This window comes from Malania oleifera, chromosome 1 (genome assembly GCF_029873635.1).
Source record: "Malania oleifera isolate guangnan ecotype guangnan chromosome 1, ASM2987363v1, whole genome shotgun sequence".
Lineage (NCBI taxonomy): Eukaryota > Viridiplantae > Streptophyta > Magnoliopsida > Santalales > Ximeniaceae > Malania > Malania oleifera.
This window is the reverse complement of record NC_080417.1, coordinates 25871336-25896564: the sequence shown is the minus strand read 5'-3', so window position 1 is coordinate 25896564 and position 25229 is coordinate 25871336. Positions and strand designations below refer to the sequence as shown.

Below are 25229 nucleotides of genomic sequence, written 5' to 3'. Positions count from 1 at the left end.
GAGCCCCAAAATTCAAATTTAAACAAACAGGGTGCTTTCACAAAAGCCTTTGCCAGGCATATGTTTTGTTATGTTTCATAAGGTATCTACATTTTGCGACCACAAGTGCAAACTTCAATATATATTCATAATTCATGCCTGTCTTGAGCTGCAGCGTATGCCACTTGTGTTCGTTTTCCTACGAAAAATTAAGAACTAAAACCAAAATAATAAATTGCATTGGTGAATCGTAACTGCACACTGCAATAATGAGCATTAAGGTCTATAACTTTTCTGTAACAGTGCATAATATGCTATATAACTCAGCTGCACACAAGGAGGCCTTTTCCCAAACAGTTGGTGTGCAGGAATCAGCGTCTCTGTAATTAGTTATGGCTTTTTCTGTTTTATATAATCAATCTGTAAAAAATTGTTTTCTGTTATTCAATATTCCTTTTGCTGTATATATATACCTTCAATTATCAATGAGAACTGTGTGAGAACAATTCCAGATATTCAGTATCCTTCATTCGTCCATTCCTGCTACTCCAATTCTAGTCTCTTAGCATGGTATTAGAGCCTTCTCAGACCTCCAGTCTCTCTGATCCCCCCTCAATGGCAGCGAGTCTGTCATCTCCCTCTTCCTCTCACTTCTTGGCTGCTCCATCCTTCTCGCACATCATCACCACCAAACTCTCCACCGATAACTACCTATTGTGGAATGCCCAAATCTCAGCTTATCTTCGTGGACATGACCTCTTCTCTTTTGTTGACGGCTTGTCCATCCCTCCCTTGGAATTTCTTCCCGATTCTTCCCAATCGAACCTGAAACCCAATCCCGACTATCATTCTTGGAGGTGTATTGATCAATTGGTTCTCAACATCCTTTTCTCCTTTCTCTCATACTCCATTTTAGGTCATGTTTTGGCCTCCAAAACTTCCCATCAGCTATGGTCTGCAATTTCGTCCATGTTCTCCTCTCAAGCTTATGCCAAATAATTCCAAACTCGTTTCCAACTCACAAATCTCTCCCAAGGTGATCAATCCATCTCCGATTACGTTGGTTGAGTCTGTCTTCTTGCCGACTCCATCGTTGCCACCGGTAACCCTCTCTCCAACAAAGAGCTAGTCACATACCTGTTGAATGGCCTTGGCTCCACGTACGAACACCTCGTCACCTCCATCACCACCAGATCCACCCCTGTTTCCTTCCACGAGCTCTACCAACTACTACTTATCGATGAATCTTGGCTTGCTCTCACAAATTGACCCATCCCTGCATCTATCGAACCAGCTGCACATTTCACTTCGTCTGCACGAGACCAACGAGGCCGTGGTCCCAATTGTGGGGGACGCCATGGTCGTGGCAGGGGTCGGTTCTCCGACTCTGCTCGTGGTGGCTGATCGTCATCTCCGTCTCAGTCTTCTCAACATTACAACGCCCATCGACCGATTTGTCAGGTCTGCAACAAGGCAGGCCATGTAGCTCTTTAGTGCTGTCAACAATTCAACCATGCATATCAATTTGAACCTCCTAGCAATTTCTCTGTTCACTACACCGCTCATACTCCATTTTATGAATCGGTTTGGTACCCTGATTCTGCAGCCACTCATCATCTCACAAATGATCTCTGTAACTTGAACTTATCTTCTGAAGCATATGAAGGTGGTGAGACCATACGGTTGGGTGATGGCAATGGCCTTCCAATGAAAAACTCTGGTGATACCTCCCTCTCCTACAACTCCTCTTCATTTCTTCTTCAGAATATTCTGCATGTTTCGTCAATTACTAAAATTTAGTGTCTGTTCTTCAATTCTGTGTTGATAATTCCTATTATTTTGAGTTTCACTCCACTCATTTTTGTGTGAAGGACAAGGCAACCAGGAAAATTCTCCTCATTGGTCCAACTCGTGATGGTCTCCACCAATTTCCATTGACTACAACCATTCTGTCATCTCCATCAACCCATATTGGCGAACGAACCTCCATGGATCAATGGCATCGAAGGCTTGGTCATTTTTTTTAACCTTGGTCTCTAAGTCCTGCGATCCAAGAGCCTTCCATTATCTCCCACTGATTATGTGTTTCAATGTTCTGAATATCCCCTAGAAAAATGTCATCAGTTTTCCTTTTCCTCAAAACAGGCCCATTATACTAGGCCCTTACAATCATTATATGCTAACCTATGGGGTCCAGCCCACCATGTCTCAAGAAATGTTTATAAATATTATCTTTAATTTGTGGACTCCTTCACATGCTTCACTTGGATTTTTCCCATCAAGTCAAAGTCTGATGTCTTCCATATTTTCACCACTTTTTTAACATTCATTGAACAACTCTTTAACACCAAACTCATTACCTTACAAACTCATGGGGGAGGTGAGTTTCAACCTCTCACCACCTTTTGCAAACAACTTTGCATTACTCACAGATTCTCATGTCCTCATACACACCAACAAAATGGCCACATAGAAAGAAAACATCGTCACATTGTAGAAACGGGCCTAGCCCTCCTTGCTCACTCATCTCTCCCGTTCTCATATTGGCCCGAGGCTTTTGAAACTGCGGTTTTCCTGATCAATCTCTTACCCACTCCTGTTCCGAAGAACAAATCTCCCTACTCCTTGGTCTATCATTAAGAGTCTGATTACAAGTTTCTTAAAGTTTTTGGGTGTGAATGTTGGCCCAACTTTCGACCATATTCCTCTCACAAATTAAAGTTCCGGTCCACGTCATGTCTCTTCTTAGGCTACAGTCCAACACATAAAGGCTACAAGTGTCTTGATCTCAACTCAAATTGCATGTACATTTCATGTGATGTCATATTCAATGAATATTCATTCCCTATCTTCAAAACCAGGACCACACCAATTTCTAACCCATCTACCTCCCGGCCAGCCCCTCTACCTGTCCAACACATAAAGGCTACAAGTGTCTTGATCTCAACTCAAATTGCATGTACATTTCATGTGATGTCATATTCAATGAATATTCATTCCCTATCTTCAAAACCAGGACCACACCAATTTCTAACCCATCTACCTCCCGGCCAGCCCCTCTACCTGTCCTTCCCTCCTCCATCTTAGGCCCACATCCAAGCACCCGTTTACCTTTATCTCCTATCACCCCAGCTAATCCCAATCCCCCCCCCCCCCCCCCCATCTCCACCCCAATCCTCTCACCAACATTATCCCTTTCCTCTGATTCTTCTCCTGCACCCCCTCCATCCCCCGCTTTGTCTAATCCTAATCCTTGTCTTATCCCACCTTGTTCCCCTATCGTCACTCGATCCCACCCCAATTCATATCGTCCATGGAATTTTACTGATGGAACCATGCTATACCCCACTCGCAATTGTCTTACTGTCTATGCAGGTGTACCAGATGATCCTTCAAGTTTTTCCGAGGCTAACAAACACACTGAATGGAAGGAGGCCATGTCCAAAGAATACGATGCTCTCATTCGGAATTAGACATGGACTTTGGTACCACCTGTACCTCACATGAATGTATTGGGATGCCGTTGGATCTTTCGCACCAAAACCCTAGCTGGTGGTTCTTTTAAGAGACGGAAGGCACGTCTTGTTGCGAAAGGGTTTCATCGACCAGTTGTTAGACTTCCATGACACATTCAGCCCTGTAGTAAAACCCTCAATCATCCAGCTTATTATATCTATTGTTGTATCTCATGGCTGGTGCTTGCATCAAATTGACATTGAAAATGCATTCTTACATGGTGTGCTCACTGATGATGTCTATATGCAGCAACCTCAAGGTTTTGTGGATCCCTCTCGGCCTTCCCACGTCTGCAAACTTGAGAGAGCTATATATGGGCTTAAGCAAGCCCCACGTGCATGGTTTGCTCAGTTAAGTTCCTAGTTCCTTGATTACGGCTTTATTGCTTCTAGAGCTGACCCATCTCTTTTTATTCTCAATTGCAATGATCTTCATATGTACTTGCTTATCTATGTGGAAGATATAGTCATCACATTTTCCAAACAGTCCGCCATCGTTGATCTCATTCATGATTTGGGACTTGCCTTTCCAGTAAAAGATCTTGGTACTCTTATCTTTCTTTTTTGGCATTGAAGTTGACTACACCACTGATGGTCTTGTCTTATCTAAGAAAATACATCAAGCAACTTCTCAGCCGCAGCAATATGCTTCATGCCAAACCAATTTCGTCACCAATGGTTGCCTCCCTAAAATTGTCCAAAACCGATACCCCAAATTTTGAGGATGTTACTCTATATCGCAGCATTGTAGGAGGCTTGCAATATCTCTCGGTTGCACAACGAGATATTTCCTTCTCTGTCAACAAGGTCTTTCAATTCATGAGTTCCCCAAAATCATCTCATTGGAGTGCAATAAAGCGCATACTCAGATACTTGAAAGCCACCATAAATGATGGTCTCTTCTTTGCCTCCAACTCACGTCTCAGGCTCCGAGCTTTCTTGGATGCCAATTGCGGAGGTTGTCCTGATGATCGTCGTTCCACGAGGGGGATTTTGCATCTATCTTGGCAAACACTTCATATCTTGGAGTTCCAAAAAGCATTAGACGGTTGCTAGGTCTTCAATGGAAGCTGAGTACAAGTCCATAGCTTCCTCAGCAGCTAAACTTATTTGGTTACTAATTGTGTTGTGTGAGCTTGGCATTAAGCTCTTTCAAGCTCCCACTTTATGGTGTGACAACCTAGGGGCAACATATCTATCATCTAATCCAGTTTTTCACTCAAGAACAAAACACATGGATATTGTTTTTCATTTTGTTCGAGTTCGGGTGGCTGCGAACTCGCTTAAAGTTTCTTTCATTAGCTCCCAAGATCAAATTGCAGTTGTCTTGACAAAACCATTGGTTTCTGACAAATTTCTTCGGTTCAAATCGAGTCTCTATGTTATTGATACATCGTTGAACTCGAAGGGGCGTACTAAGCTATATAACCCAGCTGCACACAAGGAGGCCTTTTCACAAACAGTTGGTGCACAGGAATCAACATCTCTGTAATTAGTTATGGCTGTTCATTGTATTATTCCTTTTTTCTGTTTTATATGACCAATCTGTTACAAATTGTTTTCTGTTATTCAATATTCCTTTTGCTGTATATATATACCTTCAATTATCAATGAGAACTGTGCAAGAACAGTTCCAGATATTCAGTATCTTTCATTCGGCCATTCCTGCTACCCTTCTTCAATTCTAGTCTCTTAACAGTGCACTTAAAAACATTTTTTTAGATTCAATGAAAACCAATACTATAACTTGTCCGAATTGTCTCTTTGTTTGCATATGGCAGTGAAGGGTCCTAAAAGTCCTAATCATTCTTTTGTTTTTTATTTTGAATTTTGACAGATAACAGATGTTTTGTGTTTATTTCTCCCTCTTGTATGAGAACTTGAAATTATTCACATGTATGAACTCTTTTTCATTAGCTTACACCAAGAGATCAGTTCTGGGCCTTTTTGCATGTTCTCTGCTCTTGCATTTTGGTTTTCAATCAAAATCATTGTCCTTCGCTAACAGAGTCCTTCCTATGTCTTCAACTGCTTGAGAATCTCAAAATGAGACCAAATGGAAATTTATGTATATGTAAATTCTAAACAAATAAATGATCAATTAAATGATCACTTTTGAAAGGTCCTACTTAAAATTATTACTATTATAGCAGAACCAACTTTTAAAGTGTATCTACTTCTGAATTTGCATGCACTTCCCTCTGCACCGATACGTGTCAAATTTTTTGCAAATCAAGAAGAGACTCATTTGATTGACTTCGCTGGTGGTGAACAACGTGTCAAAGTTTTTATTGAAGAATCTTCCTACACAAGTAAGTTGCATTGCTTTCTTATCTTTTGATTTCTTTCACAACATGATGTGTTGATGATGCCGATGAAAACTAGATGCAGTAAGCAAATTTTAGATGAAGATAGTATAAATCTGTTGGGATAAGCAAATAATGACACTTCTACTGCAAAGCAAACACAAAATGCAAGCAGAATCACAAATTGATTCGATCAAGACTGTTTGAGAATTGTCTCCGCAACTTCCCATCAATCCAGTTCGGCAATCACCAAAACTGAAATATTTATTTTGTCAAGTAAATCAAAATGTAGTAGAGTTTACATGTTCATTGGAATTTTCAGTTTTATCATGGATTTAATTTTCAAGCAACTAGATTTTGATCATGTCTTCGTTTCTCTTGATCCAAGAAGATAAATGATTTTGAATGTGGGATGAGCCAATGACTTAGTCTTAGATGGGAAAAATTGTTTGTTTATATGCATCGGAAAAAATTGAGTTTTAGTTCCTGCAATAGCAGCGCAAGCCACAGCGTTGATTTGGAATCTTGATCATTAGTTGCTTAATTGCTTCCCAAAATCTGTGAATTTTTATACTCTCTCTTCTAGAGAGCTCATCATGCGTAGCCATTTCTTAAAACTGTGCCGTCAGTAATTTATTTGACAAGGCTTCAGATCATAAAATTTATGTTTGTATGGTAGTATATATTTAATTTGACAATTTTCATGCAGAGCCATTTGTTAAAACTGAGAATATTTTTAACTGTATCCATCTCATAGAAAACTTGGGCAGTATCTCCATGTCATGGCTTGTTCTTCAATTTAAGTTTTGAGCTGTGGAGAGAAACTGAGTTGGAGCAGGATTTTATAATATATAGTTTATACTAATTTTGAATTGATAAAATACAAAGCTCAACAGTTTGTAATACAAATAGGGGATGAAATTTGAGAATTTGAACAAACTATTGAATTATTTTTAGAAGTCCAAATTGCATAACTTATTGGTTCTATTCTCATTTCTATATTAATAATTTTTACCCTATGTTTTGGAGCATGAATTTTATAACATCACCGTCTTTGTTTTTACTTTCATGTTTTTTTAATTATTAATTCAGGAGAGGAGGAGGCTGGCCGCTACCCTGTTTGTCTCTCAATATTTGAACCTCAACAGAATGACGTTTGGTACGCCAAAGGGTTTGGTTTTGAGGATTATGTCAATGCTGTGTTCCTCCTCATCGTTGTACTTCATGGCATCACAAGCAAATCCACAACTCTTCTGTGTAAGGTATGTCACTAAATCTAAGGTATTTCTTCATCTTAGATTCTTGCTATTATTTTTTCCCTAATAAAATTGCAGACCATTAATTTTTACAATTAATGTAAATTATTAATTACAGTGGCTCATCATCCAGCTAGTTCAATTACACACAATTTAATGGTAGTTGGGACAAAATCTCCCACCACTATCCAATTAATTTAAGTTTTGTGAGTTTCCAAGATGGATTCTTACCATGTGTGTCTGTATGGTAGTGGGGACAGAACCTTCTACCACTGTTCACAAGGGGTAATGTATGTATATAATAATTTCTTCATTTCAGAGTGCTCCATTGATCGGTGCTGTTATTTTGAAAATATTTGTGCCTTTGCTTGTAGATTATTAATTAGTATTCCTGATGGATTAGTACTGATCCAACGGATTTTCGGAATTGTAAAATTCAAAAAATTATAGATTATGCTCCCATGAATAGAATTGGGAATTGAGGATTGAAAATTTTTACTTGACACTGGTATTGTTGACTTTTGTAAATGCGACTTTCTGTTAAATTATTAACTTTAGGATAAAAGACATTCACCTTCTTTGATAAAAAGATAAAATCTCTCGTGAAAATTCAAAAATGTTATGACATTGTGATGTTGCTTTGGTATTTTCTTTTTTGAATGACATAAAATTTCCACCTTGCAGAGAATTTTATTAAACTTTGTAGCTATCTCAGTTCAGACCTAACGTCCCGTAGTTACTAAATTTGAAAGTTCCATATAACAAAATAGTTTTATGTTGTGCTGTGTCAAACCTAGGTACCGAAAATTTCTTAAATTTATCACGGCCTTGCCACTCTATAAAGTAGCAGCAAAAAATTTATTCTGCAACAGAAATTGTATTTCCTTTGTTCATTTAAGTGGCCTCCATTGATCATAACTTAGATGAGATCCATGGCATTCTCCAATTTCGAATGAAGTTGACAACTGACACTGTTTAGGCCATTTTGATTATAAAAATTGCAATATTTTGAAAATTGAGATTGTTTCTTACAATTATGTACCAAGTTGAACGTCACATATGTAAAAAGTTGCATTACCAGGCTAATGATGGATGGGGATATCGAATAATCTCATACTAACATCAATGGTAAGAATATTTATACGTACATTGTTATTTGAGATATATAAAATTAAATTATACATTTCAAAATTTATAATCCATACTTAAGTTGATCCAAATAGTACATTTAAGTTTTCTTTGGAAATTCATTTTGGAACGTCATTTCCATCTTATAGTCTAGTTGAATTATAAATTTGAAAATTTATAAATTTTCAAAATAAATCTATCAATTTGTAGTTCTAGTTTAATTTTAAATTTATACATTCAAACACTATCTTAGAAATTTGATTCCATTCTCTTTTGTTTTGTTTTGTTTCATTTTGTTTTTTTGTTTTTTGCATACTAAACATTATTTGATGTAAAATGGATGAAAAAAAACGATAAATTTAAAAATATGGGGAAACAAAGTTGGATTGAAAACTCTCATACTTCATTGATAATGTAATGGCTATTATATAAGTTAAAAACAAACGGTTACAAGCACAAAAATAAGCACCACTAACAGCATGCTGCCAACTCCTAGGTACTACTAACATCATGCTAAATAACTTCTAAGCACTACTAATATTATGCTAACTAACTCCTACAAACTAGGTAAAAAATAAAACACATTTGTTGCTATTAATTTATTCAACAAACCCTCTCTTAAACTGATGTTCCATACATAACATCAGTTTAATAAGACTTAAACTTTAAAGTGTCATCCCTTAGATAAAGTCCTTTGAAATGCAAACACCAAGTAACTCCCTGAGCTTCTGAAATGGTGGAAATTTGAGAGGCTTTGTTAGAATATCAGCAATCTAGTCTTCACTTCTACAGTAAACCAGATTAATAACTTCATCATTTGTGAGATCTCTCAAGAAATGATACTTCACATCTATATGCTTGCTTCGACCATGTAGAACAGAATTCTTTGAGAGCGTTATTGCTAAATTGTTGTCAGAGTAAATGAGAGTAGACCCATCTTCTTTGAACTGCAGCTCTTCAAGAATCTTCTTCGGTCAAATAGCTTGACAAGAACTGTTGCTGCAACGAATTCAACTTTAGTGGTTGATAATGTGACGATTGACAGCTTTTTTGATGACCATGAAACAACTCCTGTTCCCAACATGAAAACATACCCAGATGTACTTTTACGATCATCAGAATCTCCTGTATAATCACTATTTGTAAAGTTAAATAAATTCGACTTTTCTCCCTATTTGAAGAACAACTCAAATTGCTTAGTACCTTGCAAGTACCTAAGAATTCTTTTTGCAGCCAAAAGATGAATCTCTGTTGGACACTCCATGTATCTACTAATGACACTTATAGCATGCATTATATCAGACCTTGTTGCAATCAAATACATTAAGCTCCCCATAATCTGCTTGTAAAGAGTACTGTTAACCTTCCTTCCTCCATCATCTTTGTTTAGCTTCAAACCAAACTCAGATGGTGTATTCATAGGATTACGTTCCTTCATTTGAAACCTGTCCAAAATTTCTCCCACATATTTCTTTGGAGAAATAAGAATGCCGATATAAGATTGTAACACTTCTATGCCAAGAAAGTAATGCATCATGCCAAGATCAGACATTTCAAATTCAACCATCATGATTTCTTAAAGCTTTCAAACATGGCTGTATTACTTCCAGTATAAATTAGATCATCTACATATAAGCAAACAATGAGCATTTTCCCTCCATCCTCAACTTTTATGAAAAGTGTATGTTCATAAGGACATTTTTTAAATCCTTCCTTCAAAAAATAAGTTTCTATACGATTATACCAAGCCCGTGGGGCTTGTTTTACTCCATATAGAGCCTTCTTTAGTCTATACACTTTATGCTCATTTCTAGATTTCACATAACTAGGAGGTTGGTCGATAAATAAAAATTCCTTTAAATCTCCTTGGAGGAACGTCGACTTCACGTCCAGCTGAAAGATAGGCCATGAGTTTTGAGCTGCTAATGCAATCACCAATCCGATTGTGTCATGCCTTGCAACTGGAGTAGAGACTTCTTTATAATCAACACCGCACTCTTGCTTATAGCCCTTGGCCACCAAGCGTGCCTTGTAGTTGTCTACTTCACCATTCTCCTTCATCTTTGTCTTGTAAATCTATTTCACGCCAATTGTTTTGTGCCCTTTTGGAAGATTAGATAACTCCCAAGTGTCATTCTTTTCGATGGCTACAATTTCAACATCCATAGCCTTCTGCCATTTTGATTCTTTGACAACACTTTCAAACATTGTAGGATCACAATCTGAAAATAGAGCAAAATGAGTGATTTGGTTTTCAGATTGATCAATTCCAGTTACCTCATAATCTGACATCTATGCTGGCCTCCTTTAAATATGATGAGAACGTGATTCAACTACTGCTTCTGGTGCTATTGGAGTGACTTCAGAGGCTGCAAGAGTTTCATTTTGAGGATTCTCAAATGCATCAGTTGCTGGAGCAAGGTGTTGCTGCGGCTGGTTTGCTTCATCACCATCTTCTCCATCAAAACTAGTTGGAATTGGCTCTCCAGCTACATTTTTGCCCGTTTCCCAGATTTGATCTTCATAAAAAACAATGTTTCGACTGATAAGTATTTTCTTAGTGTTAGGATTGTAAAGCTTATAAGCTTTTGACTGATCACTAACCCCAAGAAAAATACATTTTTTTCCCTTATCATCCAGCTTCTTCCTCTTTTGATTTGGAATATGGGCATATGCAACACCCAAAAATTCTAAAGTGATCAACAACTGGTTTCCGTTCGCTCCATGCTTCCTTTGGTGTCTTATTTTGAACAGCAAGTGTGGGACTTCTTTTCAATATATGAATGCTCTAGTTAATTGCTTCAAGCCAGAAGCTATTTGGAATACAACTCCTTATTAAAAGACTCAGCACCATATTTAGAATAGTACGATTCTTCCTTTCACAAACCCCATTTTTTTGGGGCGTATAAGCTGCTGTAAGCTGCCTCGTGATTCCATGAGTCTCACAGAAACTTGCAAATTCATGTGAGTTATATTCTCCACCACTATCTATGCAAAGAATTTTTATGGGACTGCCAACTTTTTTTTCAACCAGTGCTTTATAGCTTTTAAATGCTAGAAAGGCTTCAGACTTCTCTTGCAAAAAATAAAACCCAGCTTTTACGACTAAAATGATCAATGAAAGTAAATATATATCTTTTACGGTCTTACCTCCATTAGAGCATGGAGTTATTGGCTCGCAAATGTCGGAATGAACAAGCTCCAGTGCAACCTTCACCTTCCATGATTTCCCTTGTGGGAATTGATTACGGTGTTGTTTGCTAACAACGCATTCTTCACAAACTTCAGAAGGAGTTGTAATTCGAAGAAGACATGTCACCATATTCTTCTGTTGTATAGTCTTCAACCCACCAAAGCTAAGATGCCCATAGCAAAAATGCCATAGCCATTCCTTCTCTCCCAATCTTGCAGGAAGACATGAGTGAGCGGTGTCATGAAGATACAATGGAAACATTCGGTTGACTGTTATGTTGATTTAAGCTATCAAGCCCAACTTCTCATCTTCAATTCTGTAGACTCCATTTTTGATAGAGATTCCATATCCCTTTTCTTGTAACTGACCAACACTGAGTAAGTTTGTTCTCAAATATGGAACAAAGAGAACGTTAGAAATAGTTTGAATAGAATTTTTTGAATTGCTACCTTTCCCTTACCCATAGCAGAGATTGTAGAGCCATCACCGAACTTCACAACATCACGAAAAGCTTCATCCAATTTAGAGAATACAGACTTCTCTCCACTCATGTGGTTGCTGCAACTAGTGTCTAAGTACCACAAGAATTTCTTGTGGGTTTCCTCCTTCACGTGACAATTCATCAACAAAGACACTTCTTCTTCCTTTTGAGCAAAATAAGACTGCTTTCCACCATCTCTGCTTAGATTAGTACAACACTCTAACTTGCAGTGGCCAAACTTGTGACACCTATAGCATTCAACTCTTGATTTGTTTGCTGACTTTGACTTGGAAGGCGTTGAATGATTGTTGTTGGTGTCATGGCCTTTTCCTCTCCTTTGAGAATCAGAATCTTTAGATTTCTGATTTTAGTGTCTACCATCAATACCACCTCTGCCTCTGCCTCTTCCTCGTCCATGACCTCCTCCTTTTGATGCCGAGGCTTGTAACGCTTGCTCATCCTTGTCTTGCCGATTCATTTTCTACTCATGAACCAACAAAGAACTTTGCAATTCATCAATGGACATGATGTTAGCGTCTTTGGATTCCTCAATCAAACAAACAACATAGTTGAATTTTGTTGTCATCGAACGAAGAATCTTCTCAATGATAGTGACATCTGTCATGTGGTCGCCATGGATTCTCATCTTATTTGCGATTGCCATCGTCCTGGAGAAGTAATCTGTCACCGATTTTCCAGATATCATGTGTGAAGTTTTGAATTCGCCTCGAAATGCTTGCAGTTATGCCCTCTTTGCCTTTGCTGTCCCCTCATACTTCTTCTTTATAGAGTCCCAGATTTGCTTGGAAGTTTCTTTACAAAGAATGGTTTCCAGGATGGAACGATCAATTTCCTGGAAGAAATAATCCTTTGCTTTGAGATCCTTCAACTTCTGTCCTGCAAGCTCTACCTTTTGTACATCTGTTAGTACAACACCTGCTGCTGGTTCTGCTACTCCAGAAACAACTATCCCCTATTCTTTGGATCTCAAAAAATTTTCCATGAACATGCTCCATTGGTCATAGTGACCATCAAAGCGTGGAATGGCTGGCTGTACAAAAGTTTGAGAAGCCATTGTGGAACTCTAACTTGGCTCTGATACCACTGATGTAAAATGGAAGAAGAAAATGATAAATTTAAAAACAAGGGGAAAGAAAGTTGGATTGAAAACTCTCCTACTTTATTGGTAAAGAAATGATCATTATATAAGTTAAAAACAAACGGTTACAAGTACAAAAATAGGCATCACTAACATCATGCTACCAACTCCTAGGCACCACTAACATCATGTTAAACAACTTTTAGGCACCACTAACATCATGCTAACTGACTCCTACAAAATAGGTAGAAAATAAAACACATTTGTTGCTATTAATTTATTCAACATTATTTTGATTTGTACTTTTTAACTTAAAACAATATATAATTTTACATTCTGCAGGTTCGCGATTGCATCCATGTCTATGGTGGCTGTTTGGAGTTTCATTTTACTTCTTGCCGAAGGATTTTCTTTGTTCATTTGGCAGTTACCTCGTCCAAGAAAAGTTGTGATTCTTACCGTTGCATTGGATTGGGTAAGTAAACACATATCTACTTATATTATTGTCATCATCATTGTTTATCTTAGATAAATAATTATTTACTAGAGAACAAATTGTAAAGATTGTTATTAAATTTGGGACAGATATTGGCGCATATATCAATGGCAGCAGCTGGTCAAACCATCTCTGTGGTTGCTTTTCTGTCGCGGACTACAAGGAGCCCCCCGTGTCCTTCTACTTTGTGTACAGCATATTTGTTATCTTGCATTCTAGGTTTCTTTTCATGGTTCTTTTTGTTTGTGCCTGCTGTGTTAAATTTCTAGATGAATGATCTCTCAAATTGGAAAATTGGTTATATATACTTCTAAGCATATATGGTTTGTCACTCTCTCTCTCTCTCTCTCTCTCTCTCTCTCTCTCTGTAACTCGTGTATGGTAACTATGTTTATTATTATTTTTATTTTTATAAATTTTTTATAGTAATATCAAACGAGTCTTCAATTTTTGGGCTAAACCTGTCAAGTTAGGTCAAAGCCTGATTTCATTCAAGCAGCCCAAAAACAATGGGTCTGGGATTGGGCAGGACCAATTTAATGAGAGAGTATAGGACTTCAATGTGGCTTTGGATGAATTCAAATGTATCAATTCTATATAACATTACTCAAAAGTCCAAATTTCACTAACTAAACCTTGTTAGCCCCCTTTAAAAGCATCACATGATAACTCGTACATGCACTTACAGCCTTCAACAAAGAACAAAGAACAAAGAAGAGAGCCAAATTCTTGAATTGTTTGATTCCCATATTAGTGAGTTCAAATTTTAGATGTTATTTTTCATTCAAGATTTAGTCATTTATACAGACCTTAAGATTCAATCATTTAGTTAATTTGATATATATATTTAATATTATAAATGTTACAGGTATAGTCATTACTAGGAAAAATAAATGTGTTTTTTATTTTGAAAGGACAAGCTATAGATTTTGTATTGCGACAAAATTGTACATGCTTTTTATTTTGAGAGGACAAGCTATAGATTTTGTATTGCGACAAAATTGTACATTTATTTTTTAATTAATTGAAAATCAAAATAAACGCACATTAAATATGAAAATACTTTATGAAAAAATATTCAATATAATTTCACACCATGTTTTGTCCAAACCCACAAATCTAAATTCAAATTCCTGATTCTACATGTCAAATACAAAAATTACAGTCATGCTTCAATATAATTCTTGTATCGTCATTAAATATGTTCATAATATATTAGAAAAAAAATATTCATTATGAATCAAAATTTGAGTAATTCACTTCTCAAATTAAACAAATCTCTTAGATTTGAATTAGTTTATAATAACTTATACTAATTATTAATTATAATAGAAAGATAGTTGCAATAGAATAAATTAATTCGCAAGAAGTCCTCCTATGATCCTCATTGAGGCCTGGAGAAGCCCATAGAGGCCTTGAGAAGCCTTGTAGACTCAACGAAGCAAAGTTAAGCTGGAAAGAGTCCAAAGAGGCCATGTAAAGTCCTGAGAGACTCTAAGGAGCCCTAAGAGACTATAAAAGACTCCAAATCATAGAGAAAGTTTCCTAGAAGGGGTTAAACCTCTCTTAAGCTCAATGACCACTATAAATAGGCCCTTGGGTCAAAATTGGGCATTGATATAGGGTTTTCATGAGATTAAGTCCTTTGTATAAATCCCACAAAATTCTTTTCCAAATGGGTTTAGAAATGGAAGATTTATGAAAAAGACAAATAAAAGAGAAGAAAAATTGTTGCAAGTGGTCTATAGGTGATTGATCAATTGATCTTGCAACTGATTTTTTTTTTTTTTTTTCCAACTATTTTTTATAAAATGCTTTCAAAGAAAGGAGAGACACACAAACACACAAGATAAGTATGGTGTTAGCTTTGGTACAATCCCAAGAGGGGGGAGGGGGGTGAATTGAACATTTAAAAATTTATCCCTAGGTCAACCAATCTATCAGTAGTATTAAGCAACCTAGGGTCCGTCTATACAATTATAAGTAAAACATACACGTGCGATAAATAAATTTCGAAAAAATAAATTGCACACACGATATGATATCGGGGTTCGACCACTCTTGCCTACGTCCCCGCCTTGGCTTACTAGTAGAAGGATTCCACTACGGCTCACTTAACGAGTGGAGCGGCACCATTTACATACACCTTACCAGGATGATGCACCTAACTTTCCTAACCGGGTCAAAACCAATCCGGGACTATTCAATAGGGCTAGTCTCCCTCTTTAGGCCCACGCTTGGAATACAAATGATGTGAAAATTTGCATACACAGAAATATGCTTCTCAACAAACAGATATGTACCACAATATAGCGCAAATAATAATGCAAGCACAGATGATAGCAAATATGCTTAGTGCTTAATAATGTGTGCTAAACACTCAATCTAATGTAGATAAGCAATCAAGATCTGGAGTGTATATCTAAGCAGACTTTGAGCCACAATATGAAATATCTCAATATTAGTTTACGGTTTCAAAATGCTAACAAGATGATTCAAACAAGCTCAAAAATATGTTCTCAATATACTAAGCACAAGAGATGTTTGAATGCAAGCTTAAAAAATATTTTTACACAAAAAAATACAGGCTAAGGTAACTTGCAATATCAATGCAAACACCCACGAGCCACTAATTTTTCCCCACACAAGATTTATTAGATTAAATTAGTGGGAAAACTTATGCTTAACTCTCAATAATAAAATCAATCAATAAACAACAACTATGAGAGTATTGAGTAAATGGAATGAAGCACAAACACTCTTAGCACACTCACGACACTTGGATAATCAAAGAAATTGAAGCTTTTGAGTGTATGTGAGTAGTATAAACAAAAATATGATTTGGAAGTTTGAGAGTGTATTGGCTGAATGATCTTGCTAATCCTTACTAATTTTTGTAAATGAACTTGTATATATAGGCATAGGCAAAATTATGACCGTTGGGGACTCTATGGGTATTATTAAAAAGATTTTAAATGAGTTTAATATTTTAACCCAATTTAACCCCTAATTACCGAGGTAAAAGTAAAATCAACTCGAGAGTTTCGGATGACCAAGCTGAAGTTCAGCCGATCGAACAAACACAGCAGGAAAAGTTATTTTCATGGTTCGAGTGCCTGAATTTCATTTTGGTTTGCTGAGTGAGGCGATTCCTTAAAAAGACCATGTTTCGGGTGCTCGGTCTGAAGTTCGGTCGCCCGAGGCTATTTAGAAAAAGTAGTTTGGACATTCGGTTGACTGAGGAAGATGTGTTCATTTTAGTTTGGTTTTCCAAACTCAGGTCAACTTTTTGACTTGGTCCACGGTTCGGTCGCCCGAGGTGTTTTGAACACCAAGGGTTTGGTCGCCCGACCAATCACAAAATTTGCCCTTTCATTCTAATTTTACTTTAATTAATTTCCCTGACAATTTATGTGATATTGAGGACTTTGTACACTATGTGTAGGAACCTAAGGTCCATCTAAGGTCTTTTGAGCATATCTACTTACCATGCATGATGCAGATTATTACATGCCATATTGAGGTACAGTCCATAACTAATTTACAGCCCATAATGAAGAATATAATAAAACAAATACAAAATACAACACAATATTCTTCAGTCTTCTATGTAATCACCATATGCCATCATGATTTAGCGTTCTGTTCGATTCCACACGTAGGGTGAACCTACATGCAAGCCTCGGTGCAAACATTAGTATTATGTGTATTTTTCATTATCAAAACGGGATATGACCGATTAGGTCAACATATGGTAACCATTCATAGAATGGGTGCCATAGGATGATAGTTCTTTAAATTCTATTAACAAGAAATTTGAGGAATTACCTTCCCTATTCACAATGATACTCCCAAACCTAATCTTTTTTCAAAAAGGTTTTCCTGCATATTCAAAACTAAAATAAAGTGGCGACTCTTTTGTTTTTTTTTTTTGGGTTTGTTTTTCTAAAAAATAAACAGACAGGTTAGAAAACCATTGGTTTGGTTGCCTATACTTGTTTGATTTTAAACGGTCACCAAAATGTTGGCAATTAAAACTGGCCACCTAAGCCCAGTGTTGACACTACTTGTATTGTGTTGTGTTTCTTTTTCAGGTTTAAGGATACTGACATTACTTAAGTCCGAGAGGTCAATCCAAGTTTTTATTTATTGGATGGAAGAAGATTTTAATGGATGCGAAACAATTCCACTAGATTTCAAGATCATTGTAGGAAAAGACAAATAATCTCGAGGAAGGATCCAATTCTGCCTATTAGGCAACTTTATCAGAGGAAAATCAAATCTTTCAGAAGACTCCAATTCTTGGGAAATGATGAAATAACTCCAGAAGCCGTCGTAATGTCTCGAAGAAAGGTCCAAAATGGCGAGGGATAATAATATAAGTTTGATAAGGTCGCTACTAACCTGTTATTTTCTTAAGTGCGGTCAACTCACCTAATTACTACTTGTTGGTTAGTCTTTAGACTAATCCTAAGCCAAGAACTAGTAGTCTCAGTCTGCTTTTACTAGAATTGGGATCGGGAGTTCAATTATGCGAGGGAAATGTACTAACACACTTTACACACACGTTCTACAAACTATACCTAATTGACTATGAATTATCCCCAAACTAAATTTAATAGTTTTTAATTACCTCTTTAAAAAAAATAATTGTTTAAAATTTAAAAAGGAAATGTGAAATAAGGTGCGATTTAAGAATGTCTAATATGATCTCCAAAGGAGGGGATATTGTTAGATGAGACCCCTTAGAAATAACATAAGTGGGGTTTGAAATACCTTTTTACCTTTGTTTAGTCATTGAAACGCACACACTTAAAAATAAAATAAATATAGATAATAAATTTAATAAATTTGATCAAAAATAGTTTTTAAAACATTCTTAGATTTTTCTAATTTTTTGAAAAATTTTCCAAAATTTTTCTCTAATTTTCAGGGATTTTTGAAGAATATTTTCTTCATTTTTGGTATTTTTATTTTCCTTTTTCTTTTTTTTTCTTAGTCAAAATAACTCAAATAATTGTTATTTTATAATGATTTAAAATTATTTTTTTTCTAAATTTTTATAATTTTTTTACTCTTTTTTCCAATTTCTAAAAATAAAAAATAAAATTTAAAACTAAATAAATGAACCAGCAATTCGGAAAAGTTAGACCGGTTCAACCAAACTGAATCGAGTTTGACTCGATTGGGAAGAATGGCCATGTGTCAGCTAGGGTGGCGACACATGCGACTGCATTGTTATTATTATTATTATTATTATTATTATTATTATTATTATTATTATTATTATTATTATTATTATTCTACAGCAAGGTGACATCCTCATGATGTCACTTGTCACGTGATAAAACTTAGTTAGTTTTAGGAATTTGACACGGATCACTGACTTGGTAGCGATTCTACCATTCGGAGAAAACACACATTGAACAGCTAGGATTACGCCACATCGCATTCCGGATGAGCAGCCTTGATTGTGCCACATGTCACCATCTATACGATGACATGTGTCCCACTTGAATATATATATATATATATATATATATATATATATAAATTCTCCTTTCTTTGCTCCCCTGCTATTCTCTCTCCTCTCTTGTAGAATGCCCTCTTTTCCTCTCTCTCTCTTTCACTCACTCAATCACTCACTCTCTCTCTCTCTCTCTCTCTCATCCTTCACCTCATTCTTTCTCTATCATTTCTCCTTATTCACCTCAGATCTCACACTCTCTCTTTCTTTTATTTTGTAGATTTAGATCAGAAGAAGGCAAAAGAACTGTAGATCTAAGTTCGAATCATCAAGAGGTAACAACTTTCTTTCGATTTCTCTTTCCATTTCGTATTTTGTTTCAATTTTATTCCCTTTTCTAGGTAAACAAATGAGGGAAAACCAAAGTTGGTCCAAACTAGGGTTTGATTACCACAGCTGTGTTAGATTAGGCTCTTATTTGGGTTTATGTTAGGTTTCAAACTTAATTAGGTTGACAAGGCTTAATTGGGTCAAGCCTAACTGGGTGTTAGGGTATTAGGCTTAAAATGGGTTTGATTTTTAATTGGATCAGGCCCATTTGGGTCGGGATAGAAGAAATGGGCTAATTGAGGTAAGCTAACCCAAATTAACATTGATTTGGGTCCAAGTGTCTAGGTAAGACCCGTGTCTTTGGGCCTAGGTTAGGTATTTGGGATAGTTGACCTAGACTTGGGGCAAGTTGACTTGAGTTTTTGGGTCGGGTCTCAGGTAATCAAATGAGGGTAGCTGGATCAAAATCTGGATTATTGAATTTGGATATGGGTAATCAATCTAGATTAAAAAATTCCTACTTACATTCAAATCACAAAATTTTGGATTTGAAATTTTGCAATTTTAATTGTTAATTTAGGTGTAATCCCAAGAGGGGGGGGGTGAATTGGGTATTTTTAAAAACCGTTAATATTATTTACCACTTAATCCCTATTTTTATATTTAACAAATTAGTTGCAGGGGTTTAAGACTGATTTAAATTATTATATCAACCAATTCTTTTTACCTAATTAATTGTCAAGTACGAGTGGAGTTATTCAACATACACATGCAAGATAGGTAATGAAATGCATTACGGAAAATAAAAAAAGTAAAGGAAGAGAGAAGACAAACATAATTTTTATGAGGTTCAGCCAACCCAGCCTACGTCCTCGCCTTCAGCAACCCACTCAAGGATTCCACTAAATCCCTGCTCCTTTAATTGGGACGGAGCTTCTCTTACATCCGCTACTTGCAAGAGGCACAACTTCCTCCTCACCTGGTTCACAAACCAAACCATGATTATAATATAGAATTTCAACTCTGCAAAACAACTCAATATTGCTTCTAACAAAGCTAGTGAGTGCAATTGAAATCCTAATACATATGCATATGATGAAACTTGAAGCTCAATATATATGTAACAATATAATCGTTATATGAATGATATGCTTCACACGATTTCCCTTTTATCAAATCTCCCAAAATAATGGTATAAGTAAAATTTTTGGAGAAATTAAGATTCTAGTTCAACTTATTAGATGCACGAATACCAAGTGTGATCTTATTAAAAAATTTGTCTTTGATATAATAAAGATCTAAATCAATAAGTTTTCTTCCAAGTATCCAAATACAATATGATCTTTGTAATATGCATATATATATATATATATATATATATATATATATATATTTATACGATATGAGTTCCAAAGATCAACAAACCTAATATAATATTTTTTAGAAAATATCCCTCAATAACATATATAGTTATGAACACTAAGGATATTTAATCAAGTAGTTTTGTAATATAAAAAATATTGAAACTTTAATTGAATACACACTTGAATCAAACTGTTTAACCAATGGAGAAAACTTTTCTCAAATAGTGATCTTGTCAAAACAATTTAATATAAGTATATAAATAAACTCAAGATCAATCTCTCTAATGATATTCAATAATAGATGTTGAGATGAAAAACTCTTTGAGAATAAGTATTAACAAACAAATCGATTTAGATGAAGAGCTCTATAAGAATAAATATTAACAAGCAAATTGATTTACCAAACCTCAATACCAAAATGAAAGCACAATGATTGCTAGATTGCCTTTTGAAGATCAAGATAACCTTGACTCAGATTTGACGTATAAACTTTGAAATCCCAAGCAAAAACTTTAGTAGTGTGTTCAAAGTTCTCCCAAGTTGTGCTAAACGTACAATATGCTCAATCGTATGCCAAAGATTGTTTTTCTTTTTCTCTTGTTGGGGGTACAAGGGTTTAGATGTTGATTATATAGGTAACCTTCCCCTTAGATTGAATCTTAACCGTTGGATAAAAAAATAACTCGCGTGTTATTTCATAAAAAAATAAATTTTTAATCTTTCCCGCAGGTTCAGACGACTGGGGGTTAAAGCTCAGATGACTGAAGTTCCTTAGAGCTTCGAAAAATTAGCCTAAACACAGGATTAGACAACTGAAATTGGGGTTTAGTCTTCTGAAGTTGCGGGTTCAAACGACTGAAGTCAGGGTTCAGCCTTCTGGTGCGCTTCTGCCTGTTTCTATGTTTCTCCAATAATTCTTTAGACAACTGAACTTAATCTTCGGTCTTCTGAAGAAATTTTTCAGATGACCGAGCTTAACTTCGGTCTTTTGAAGTTGACACTTCAGATGACTAAACAGTGAGTTCAGTCTTCTGAATAGTGCATTTTTTGGATTTTTATTTTTAGTTTCAAAAATCTGTTTTGCTCTCTTTCTTTGCTCTTTGATAAAATATTTTTTGGGGTTTCAAAAACAATTTCTAAGTCCATAAATATCCCTTAAAGATCTTCATAAGATGCATGAGTCCTAAGGTAGGGTATGTTTTGAGTTTCGAATTAAATCATATGAAATATGTAAATACATTCAGTTCTAAATACCCATTCCCATGACGATCTTGAACTTGCCGCTTACATCTTCATTCTTCAACTCTTTTAGTTCCATGGATTTTTCCAAGATGTATATACTTTCATCTTCATGGTTTCCACGCCTTTCTAACCTTCCGTGCATGTTAAATATTGTTCCTATTCACAATCTCAATGCAAAGATCAAATACCAAGTGATTTGTCATTATCAAAATAGGATTGGACTCATAGAGTCAACAATCTTCCCATTTTTTATGATAACAAATACATGAGCAAAAATATAGAATGGGTTACGCCTAACAAGACTCCCCTTCAAATAATGCACAAATATTCAACAAATAAAATATGCTCATGCCAAATAAAATATGCACATGTTTATACACAATTAGTTATGCTAAACCATTTTTGCCCATTTTACCCATTTTTGTTATAGCCTGATTCTTCTCCCCCTTTTGACATAAAAAAAAAAGGTGTATAATAATGCATGAGTGGACATAACCTTATATTCTTCTCCCTTTTTAAAGCTTAAAGTTTTAAACTTGTTCAATCATCAGATTTTAAAAATTGTATTGTGAAATGTGTCTCCCCGTGTTAATTCAATTTACTTCCCCCCTTACTAATGCAGAAAGTTGTGTTGTTGACTTGTAAATTGCAATGGGAACATATACAGTGTGGCAAATTTCATAGACATGTATTAGCAACCACAGTCACTAAATTTCAATGATTATGTGAGGATTAACATGTGTAAGTCAATATGCTCTTATCATGATATGAGTGTAATGCCACATATGAACAAATGTGATACCAAATGGAAACAAATGAGTTGAATTTGAAATTTTAACCAATTGTGAATATTGAGTGACGTTGCTCCCCTTGAATTATGTTATCTAATATAATTCTTGGCAACCTCTCGACTATGCATTAGACCTAATTCAAGCCTAATTTGGATAAACCTATCCTCCGCAAGTGGTTTCGTGAATATGTATGCCCATTGTTCATCTATACATACAAACTCAAGTGTCACATCTCCTTTTTGCACATGATCACGAAGGAAATGATGTTTTATTTCTATATGTTTAGTTCGTGAATGTAATATATGACTCTTTGAGATGTTTATTGCACTCGTATTGTCACATCTTATAGGAATTATGTCATAACTTAATCCAAAATCCGTCAGTTGTTGCTTCATGTATAGTGTTTGATCACAACAACTTCTTGCCACTGTGTATTCAACCTCAGTTGTGGAAAGAGCTATTAAATTTGCTTCTTGGAAAACCAAGAGACTAGCGAATGTACTAATAAATGACATGCACCACTCGTGCTCTTTCTATCTATTTTGCTACCCGCAAAATCAACATCTGAATAGCTGAAAATCTCAAAAGATGTATACTTAGAATACGATAACCAAAGTTCAACGGTTCCTATTAGGTATTCAAGTATTCATTTGACAGCTAACAAATGTGACTCTTTTGGTGCAGCCTGAAATCTTGCGCATAAACATATGCTAAACATTATGTCAGGTCTACTGACAGTCAGATATAGTAAGCTATTAATCATTCCACGATAAACCTTATTCATCTTTGTCTAATTTCAAAGAAGAGCTCATAGGTGTTCCTAGTATTTTTCCATCTTCCAAGTTAAAATTTTTTAGCAGATCTCTAATATACTTCGATTGATTTATAAAAATTTCATGTTTCGCTTGTTTGATCTGAATTCCTAGGAAGAAATTTAGTTCACCCATCATGCTTATATCAAATTCATTTTGCATAGTGCTAGCAAACTCATTGCACAAGTCTTTATTTGTAGCTCCAAATATGATATCATTTACGTATATACTTGAACTAGGAGCATGTCATCTTTCTTAGACTATATGAAAAGTGTTATGTCTATCCTTCCTCTAATAAATCCATTGTCCAGAAGAAAGCCACTTAATCTCTCATACCGAGCTCTAGGAGCTTGCTTTAAACCGTACAAGACTTTTGTTAGTTTATAAACGTGATTTGGATTCTTATGGTTTTCAAAGCATTGGGGTTGTTCTATATATTCCTCTTCACTTATATAGCCATTTAAAAACGCGCTTTTGGCATTCATTTGATATAGCTTGAAATCCTTAAAGGCAACATAGGCTAAAAATATTCGAATTGCTTCCATTCTTGCTACAAGTGCAAAGGTTTCTTCAAAATCTTTTCCTTCTTTCTGGTTATATCCTCGAGCTACTAGTCTTGCCTTATTTCTAACACCTATCCCATGTTAATCTTTCTTGTTTTTATATATCCATTTTTTTTTTTTTTATAATTGTCTTATCCTCAGGTCTAGGAACTAATGTCTATACTTTATTTCTCTCAAATTAGTTTAACTCTTCTTGCATGGACAACACCCATGATTCATCCTCAATTGCTTCACTCACTTCCTAGGTTCTTCTTGAGATAGAAAGGCAAAATGACTAATTATATTCCTAAGTCAGGATTGAGTGGCTACTCCACGTAATGGTTTACCTATTATTTGATCAATGAGATGATTCTTTATGTACTTCCATTCTCTAGGTAGTTCATTAACCTCATTTTCAATTTGATTTGTTTCAGCAGATGATTTCTTAATTTCATTTCTCTTTTCTGAATAATCTTTAATGGATAGTTTTTCAAATTTTTTATTTATCTCAATTTCAACTTCATCAGTCCTCTTAGAGAAGGGATTTGACTCATTGAACTATACATGAATTGTTTCTATAAAGGTTAATGTTCGTTTATTATATACTCTGTAGGCTTTACTATTTAAGGCATACCCTAGGAAGATACCTTCATTTGATTTCACATCAAAATTTCCTAAATGTTCATTGTCTCTAAGCACAAAACATTTACACCCAAAGACATGAAAATATAATATATTTGGTCTACGATCATTTCATAACTCGTAAGGAGTCTTATTTAGAGATGGTCTAATCAAAACTCTATTTAGAACATGGCAGGTAGTATTCACCACCTCAGCACAGAAGTACTTAGGTAATTTATGTTTGTTAAGCATAGTTCTGGCCATTTCTTGTATAGACCTATTCTTCCTTTCAACTACATTATTCTACTGTGGGGTTTTAGGAGTTGAAAAGTTATGAGGTATTTCTAATGAATTGCAATAATCTTCCATGCTTTGATTTTTTAGTTCTCTACCCCTATCACTTTGGATTTTAGTGGCAGTATAACCCCTTTTCATTTTGAATTTTCTTACATAGATTTATGAATTGTTCACATGCTTCATCTTTGTGACTTAAAAAGAGTACCCATGTGTATCATGAATAACCATCAACTATGACGAATGCGTATGATTTTCCTCATAAACTTTGAGATGGGTTTGGGCCAAATAAATCTAAGTGTAGCATTTGAAG

General features: G+C 35.5%; 1 protein-coding gene across 8 annotated transcripts; it reads left to right on the top strand.

Moving 5' to 3' along the window:
- Positions 1 to 383: 383 nt before the first annotated feature.
- On the top strand, positions 384 to 13784 carry LOC131166366 (uncharacterized). Of its 8 annotated transcripts, none has more exons than XM_058124888.1 (6): positions 384 to 3618; positions 3745 to 3845; positions 5735 to 5806; positions 6893 to 7062; positions 13300 to 13432; positions 13543 to 13784. In XM_058124888.1, the coding sequence occupies exons 1-6, from the start codon at positions 3602 to 3604 to the stop codon at positions 13728 to 13730; spliced, it is 681 nt and encodes a 226-aa protein (XP_057980871.1). In that variant the 5' UTR covers positions 384 to 3601; the 3' UTR covers positions 13731 to 13784. The 8 variants fall into 8 exon arrangements, 7 of the variants coding, with proteins under 7 accessions (XP_057980871.1, XP_057980862.1, XP_057980852.1 ...); XM_058124879.1 differs by having other exon boundaries at positions 5732 to 5806; XM_058124869.1 differs by having other exon boundaries at positions 384 to 3621.
- Positions 13785 to 25229: the final 11445 nt, after the last annotated feature.